General features: G+C 32.8%; 1 protein-coding gene across 2 annotated transcripts; it reads left to right on the top strand.

Moving 5' to 3' along the window:
• Positions 1–5,698: 5,698 nt before the first annotated feature.
• On the top strand, positions 5,699–7,603 carry LOC109534918 (retinal homeobox protein Rx3). 2 transcript variants are annotated; one of them, XM_048665514.1, is made up of 4 exons: positions 5,699–5,770; positions 5,905–6,129; positions 6,945–7,059; positions 7,126–7,603. In XM_048665514.1, the coding sequence occupies exons 2-4, from the start codon at positions 5,923–5,925 to the stop codon at positions 7,428–7,430; spliced, it is 627 nt and encodes a 208-aa protein (XP_048521471.1). In that variant the 5' UTR covers positions 5,699–5,770; positions 5,905–5,922; the 3' UTR covers positions 7,431–7,603. The 2 variants fall into 2 exon arrangements, with proteins under 2 accessions (XP_048521471.1, XP_019756273.2); XM_019900714.2 differs by lacking the exon at positions 5,699–5,770 and having other exon boundaries at positions 5,837–6,129.

The following is a 7,603-nucleotide window of genomic DNA, read 5'->3' as shown; positions in this document are numbered from 1 at the left end:
TTTGCAAACCAATGTCCTCAGAATGCAAAGAAAAATAGCTGAAAATAAAAGAAATCGATATAAACAGTATTTTATTTTACTTACAGTACTTTATGATTTTTAGAGCTCGAAGATAAAGTTTTTATAAAATATCTTGGAACACGGTATAAATCTTCACTGTAATAATAAAAAAAAGTGAAGACTTAAAGGTTTTATTACAATAAATGTTGAATATGCCTTCTAATTTTTTAAATAAATATGCTTTACCAAGACAAGCCATCCTGATATGGGCGAAATCCTGATTAAGATATGGGAAAATGTTGGCTAATCGCTCAATAAAAAGTAAACTTATGAAGAAATAAAGAATTGCAGTTTTTTTTAATTATAAATAGGCGATAGTTTGGCGTATGGATAGTTGCGGTGGGTACACCTAAAAACTCTACGATTGTTTCACTCTTATCAGTTTTCTTTGCTGCTGTTTCTGCCGTTTTGTTGAACACTTCCAGTTTATGGTTTTGCCTATTTAATGTTTTAATATTTATTTTCCTCGTATTTTGCCCAAAAACAACACTTTTAATTCAACCGTTAATTTAAAAAGTAACGTGACTATCTTTTAAAAATGTCCATGCGTCTTCTGGGAATTAAAATAAGATTATTAACAGACGTAGATTTAGAACAAAAACGGGATTTTTTAAATTATTTAAACCCCACATTTTCTTTGTTCGATATCTACTCTAATAAGTTATTTATCATCCTGTTAAATTTAGTTCATGTTCAGTAACTTCCGTAAATTTTTCCTTTGACTTCACGATTGACTTTTCCAATGTTCCAGCTTTTGCTTGAATTCAATTTTCGTTCAAAAAATGTTCCTAAAAATGATCATTTGATTTCCACACGCCACTCGAAGAAAAATGTTAAACAGGTACAGGAAATGCTCATGGTTTTGTTTAAAAAAGTTTTTGTTTGGAACGCTTTCATATGATTACTTCTTTTGATTGATTTGTAATTCCACAATGGTTTTAAAATCTAAAAAAACTAGAAAAAGTGAAAATTTTCCTGCAAATTTCTGAAATGCAAACATGTTGTTTGTAAATACATTTGATCTGTACATTGGCCTTTCAATGTAAGTACTTTACCATTGAAAGAGTCGGAAAATGATACAAAGATGACATTTTTTGTCCTCCCATTCATTCTTCATAGTTACTTGTCTTCGTGTGCATTTTTATCAAATGTTCATGCAAATTATAATCTTTTATCGATTTTGTCTTTATTTATTACTTTGGTGAATTGCTCTAAATTGTGAGCAACACTGTTAGATGTTGACAAAATCCTTCTATTTCCCCAGACCGCATCAATTTATTATAAACTTCCATTAAGACATGTTTAGATCTTCAAGTAATAAAATCAAAAGTTAATGTCTTCCATATGAACATTGGTTATTTGCATTGAAAAACCCAGGCAAATATTCTACGCAAACACGCTTGCAAAATACAGTTAAACTTTAACAGAATTAAATTAGACTCCGAGTTTAAACTGTGTTTTTTGTACATATTTATCTATTGAAAGTTACCTTTCACTACTTATCAACGCAATAACGTTATTACCTGAGGATGATCTTGAAAAAAAGCCGGAACATTTTCCAATAGAAATTCTATTTAAAAACAAATTTATAATGCATATTTTATAAATACAAAAAATTGCTTGTCGTTTTACAAACTATCTGGAAACAGATTGCCACCATGCAGGTTCGTAGACAATTTATTAGTATTTAAAAAAATTGATGACTACAAATACCAGTGGAGCTGTTGAGGTAAGTAACCATCTAGTAGAATTTGATGAAAATTGAACTATTGAAGGTATTCTGTGAAGAGGAAATTGCAAGACTGGTGAAACAGATGTGGAGCTAAACAATATCGGAAAATTCAGGGGCTATTTTCACAACATTTGGTCACACCCGGCACTGGGATGATCGGAACCGGGCAACAAAAGCCACGCTCTGAAATTAAAAATCATTCAGAGCATTCAAAATCAATCATTACATCTCTCGACCATTGTGGCTCTAGAACGTAATGGTTTTATGTTATGATTCTGCACCCTCTCCTCCTCTCACACCGCCTCGTTTTAATCAATCCCAAACGTCATAATAACGGTGATGTCTTTATCCGCCGCGGACTCACAAAGCCCTTTTGTTCCGAATTGACTTTAATCAAAATCGTGTTTACAACTGCAAAGTTTCTAGTTACAGGTAATGGAGTATGCTATAGAATGTCTCGGTGCGTCTAATTGTTTACTAGGGAACATTGCTCACTTTTTCTTTAGCTTCAACCTTTCAAGTTTGAATAGAAACTTTGAATTCCTCAAGGATTGCATGATCTTCTGATCAGTCTTGAAGACAAAAACTGGCTCATTGATGTTGTCCAGTTCAGGTGCTTCATTCTGAAGGCTCTTTTCTTCTCGGTAAGAAAAAATCTTACCAAAGCTTCTTCAAGTCATCCAATACTCCCTTTCTATTGTCTTTTCATCTCGAGCTACTTTATTAAGTATTTTAGCCAAGCGTTTCCAATGAGGAAAAATCTACAGAATTTGTACGCTAATTGAGACACTAAGAGTTTAGAACCTTAGAATTTTATCTCATATTTATAGCAAGTCACTTTCGAAGCAAAAATGTTGATAAGATGCAAATGCACAAAGTACAATGCAATAAAACCATAACGATTTTGAAGAATTGACTTTGGCAATAAGAGAGTTTGGTGTTAATATTGTTGAGTCTCTTAACGGTCTCAGATCAAATGGGTCTTCTGATGTTCCTTTAGCCACAATTATTTAGCAAATAAGTACTTCTAGAATATGAAAAAAAATATGAAGAACGACTTCCAAGACAAAATTTAGTAAGAAAGTGAACTTTTCTAGGTCTGGATGGGAAGTCAAGATGTACAAGTTCTATTCGCAGAGTATGACGATTATTTTTAACCAGCAGATCCTTCCGGATTAGTTAAGTTGCAATTTAACTAGTTTATTTGGGTGCATACGTATTTTACGTGCAAATAAATTAAAAACGACGGAAATTCCAGCCTAATATGTCAGGAAAACCGCTTTAAGGTATCAACTGGCTTCTGACCTCTCTCAGAATCTATTTGATAAAGAGCAAAAAGGCCAAAACGGATATTATTCAATTTCTAAATTATTTTCACCTTTTCAAGAAAAGCAACAAAAAATCTGTTATGCAACCACGCTTGAAAACATTTTTTCAGCTGGACGATAATCGTCAATGCGCATGGAAAAGTTATGTATATTGCTGAAGTACTGAGAGTATTCGGTTATTTTCACTTAAGCTCGTTATACCATAGAAATATTTTATTTTTGTTGATTGATATCTGGAAATAAAATAAAAATTTCGAAAAATATTTTGTACGAGCTTTTGCTACTTAACTCGATCTCGGGTGTATAATAATAAAAACTTTAATAAGTAAGTTTTATTTTCAGTTGGTGGTTTTTTGGGTTGATAACAAAATATGTGTGTTTCAATTTCAAATTTCAATTTATCTAACTTCACTATTTCCTTCAAAATACATTAATGTTCGTTAGCGAAAATTGTGAAAGCGATTATTTGAATTTGAAATACACGAAAATCGTCAGTCTATTGAAATTATAGAAAAAATGAATGACACCTGAATTCGATCGTCTATAATGCTTCTGCTAGTTTTATTATATTTTTTTTACTTCAAACAGAAAAATGGTATTTTAAAGTAGACAAATTTTGATCATGAGTTCTACATCAACTTCGAACTACGTGCTTTACGCGCTTTCTAAAATGCCCATCTAAACATCGAACACACTCAAATCAGACGATTTGACCGGCTTTAAACACTCTACCGTTTAATTCTTCTTTGCCTTTGCCCATTTAATGGCAATACAAATTCAATCGGTCTTACCAAGTTAACATTAAATTGCTTTTTTTGCAATTAATAGTTTGATGAACCATATTTTATTCATTTGTCCCTTCTTGCCAGCCAAATGTTTGGTTTCTGCCGTTGAATGTGTGCCGCCCCTGTAAAGTCGTTTTGTGCAAATTAAAAAATAAATGCCTCCGGCAGTAATGAATTAATTCTTTTGTACGGAACGAATAAGAGAGAGAATTAAAAATAACCGGGCGGGGCCGATGCAAACCGGATGGAGGGCCTTGTTTTTCCGCCTTTTTGTATTATGTTTTTGCGCTGGCTTTTACCTAATTTGATCAATATGCTGGGGGTCCGAAGGGAGTTGAAGAGCTCGCTCTTCTGCCCCATATATGTATGTATATAAAATTGCTATATCTACGTAATTTATTTACTAATGGTATGAGGATTTTAAAATTTTCGAGCATTTTGTGGCCAGTTCTTTTAGGGCGGTATGATTTTTGCTTTAGATGCAGGCATTTAACTGATTACTTAAATTTTCATTTTTGTCAATAAACCACACGTATACTGTAGTTTATGAACAGGGTTGAGTAGAAGCAGGCTAAACAGGAGCTTTTTCAAGAAACATATTGCAACCAATTAAAATACTAATTATAATAAGTTTCCTTATGATATGAAGCAAAATAGTAAAAACGTTAAATGGAAAGGCAATAAATAAATTAACAATGCAAGCAACAAGCAAAAAAGTACAAATGTTAAAAAAAAATACCTTAAATAACATAATATGAGGAATAATCCTCATGTTAAGTTATTTAAGGCAAAGAGGGTAACTGATATTATCTCCCCAATGTCTTTGTAAATATAAAGACTAATATAAATAGAATGGTAATTGGTAACAATTTCCAATAGCTTTAAAGTGTGAGCCAACTTTTTATTTTACCGTCAGGTTAACGTTGTGGTGGTTAAAATGTTTGAAGATTTTCAAACATTTTTGCTGGACTGTAATTCAGATGATTTGGTTGTAAAATACAAAATGGAAACACTTTTAATGAACAAAAAAAATTTTAGAAATTTATAAATACATAAATTTGAATATTTAAGCAACATTATCGTGTATAGATGCTTTGAAAGTTTCCTTTTGACTGCACTTTGAGTACCTAAATTATCGTCTTTGCTCCTCCTGCTCATCCTAAAAAGAACAGAATTTAAGAAAATAAATGGTTTTTAATTTAATTTAATTGAAGCCTGGAGCTGGTTATCCATTTCGTATTTTTATACATAATCTTCATCAGCAAAACCCAAATTGTCACTTAGGTATGTAAAATAGCAAAAATAATTAACAGTTTGTGTCTATTTACAAATGTTTTTAAATTTATTATATTGTCTAATAGTATAAAAAAATACAAAACCGTTCAAATTCAGAACCCAAATATACGAAATTCTTCACCTCAAAATAGTGAAAAAAGAAACAAATTCAGTATTGCAAAGTAGTTTGAAAAAAAAATTCAACAATAACAATGAACAACAACAATGAAATAAAAAATCATTCACCAGCCATATTTTTTCCAGTTTGCCCAATCCTGAAAAAACGAGACGAGAAACACAATAGTGCCAATAGGGAAACAAAAGGAATTAAACCAATGAGAAAGAGAAAACAAAGCTTAACCAATACAAGCATTATCGCATTAAAGACGCAGAAGGACGCCGGCGCTCGGGCGTCGCGACGCCCCAATAAAGTGCGGGAGGTGGAGCAAAACCCCATCGAAGGGCGCCTTATCAACTAAGTTATACAAGAATTACGTTTTAGTTTTAGTGGTGAGTTGATCAGATTGGGGTGACTCCATTTCGGGAAAAAAGTCTAAACTTGAGTCAAAAATTTGTTGTATTTTCAACCGGTAATTTTTTGTATTTTCAACTAAAAACCATTAAAAACACTGCACATTTTTTTAAAAAGTAATCAGTTTATATTACAATATACAAAGAAATGCAAAAGGAAAACTTTTCAAAACTCACGTGAAAACGCTTGCAGGAAAATAGTTTCACCACTATGGCAGGACCGTATCTGTCCCCTTTGCCCGGTGATCTACTAACGGAGTACATGTTTGGCAGAAGGCGCCAAAGAAGAAATCGTACAACTTTCAGTCCTCAACAGCTTCAAGAACTGGAAGCGCTCTTCCAAAAAACACATTACCCGGACGTTTTCTTGAGAGAAGAAGTTGCTTTGCGAATAAGCCTCTCTGAAGCAAGAGTACAGGTAAAAATTTTAAAAATTCTAATAGTGAAAAAAAAATTACTGACGATCTCTAAAACAGAGCGACATCATGATTTTTCCTGGAAAGGATTTAACAATGCTTGGTTTTCACACTTTTCGAAATTATTATTTTTTATTCGCAAAATCGATTATCTAGTGCCTGTTGCTTTGCTTTATAAAATAAGTCTATCAGTAACAATAAATTTAAATTTGTTGATGCAAAGTCTGCACCGCAAAATTAACTTTTGTTTGTTGAATATAATTTATAACTTTTGTAAATTTTGCATATTTTATGGAATATTTTATCGAAGCTTTAAAAAACACACGTTTCTATTAGAGTATTCTTTCTCCATTCGCTTTCAATTCACTCAATTTTTTAGATATAAAATATTTAACTTTTATGACGTTAACGTAAATATTTTCACTAAATATCAGTAGTATTAGGATTATTTATTTCAGGGTTTTTAAGGGATGTATTCGACATAATTATATATTCGATGCGCTTTAAAAGAAGAACTGAAACTTATTAAACTTGAACATGCCTACATCTGCTGAAGAGTTTGTGTCTTCCAAAGTGTTCAAGATTTTCATTTATCAACTTTTAACAACTCAAACTCATATTTTATTTCTTGCAATTCTAAAAATCCCAATTGGTATAAAGTGATCGATTTTTCTCAGAGATATAGACACCAGCACCAAGTTCAAGAAATAAAACTGCAATAAATCAACTGTTGAAATACAAACATAACTCAAAACTGAATAAAACTTTCTTCGTTTTCGATGATCACAATCTTAAAAGTTTGTTTGAAATTCGGCAGGTCTGGTTTCAGAACAGAAGAGCCAAATGGAGAAAACAGGCGCGATTGCAATTGCTTCAAGATGCCTGGAGAATGAGATGCTTAGGCATGACGTCCCCACAACTTCTCATTCCAGGTAACCCTCCATTTTTTCATCCGACCAAGATCAAAATGTTAAGTCCTTTAATCATTCACTTTGCAGGCAGATCTGCGACTTCTTTACCACCAGGCTCGCTTCCACCCAGTCACCACCCAGACAAACCCTCTGACTACCCTCATATGAACATGCCTCCTCAAAACGTTCCCACTTCCTCAATACCAGCAGCCCATACTCCTCATTCTTGTTCTCCAGTGAGAAGTTCTCCAAGCCCGCAGGATTTATCTCCAGGTGTTCCCGATGATTTGTCTATTGGGAAGAGACCAGAACCAGGAGAAACCTCTGAGATTCTGGGCCCCAACAATAATAACAATAACAGTAATCGGATGGTCTTGCATGGACCAACTTAATGCAATAATGTAGTTTAATTCAATAGTTTTAAGTTCTCTAGACGACTTTCTTTGCCAGTGCTAGTTTGCTTTGATAGATCATTGTTATATTGTATTTTTGCGTAATGTAGCCTGTACATTGTTGACATTTATAAGTAGGTTTATGAAATATAGCAATAACATTTCGAATCTCA

The sequence above is a fragment of the Dendroctonus ponderosae genome, unplaced genomic scaffold (assembly GCF_020466585.1).
Source record: "Dendroctonus ponderosae isolate FM_Combo_2020 unplaced genomic scaffold, Dpon_F_20191213v2 Dpon_F_20191213_1, whole genome shotgun sequence".
In the NCBI taxonomy this organism is placed as follows: Eukaryota; Metazoa; Arthropoda; class Insecta; order Coleoptera; family Curculionidae; genus Dendroctonus; species Dendroctonus ponderosae.
This window is presented reverse-complemented; position numbering and strand designations above follow the sequence as displayed.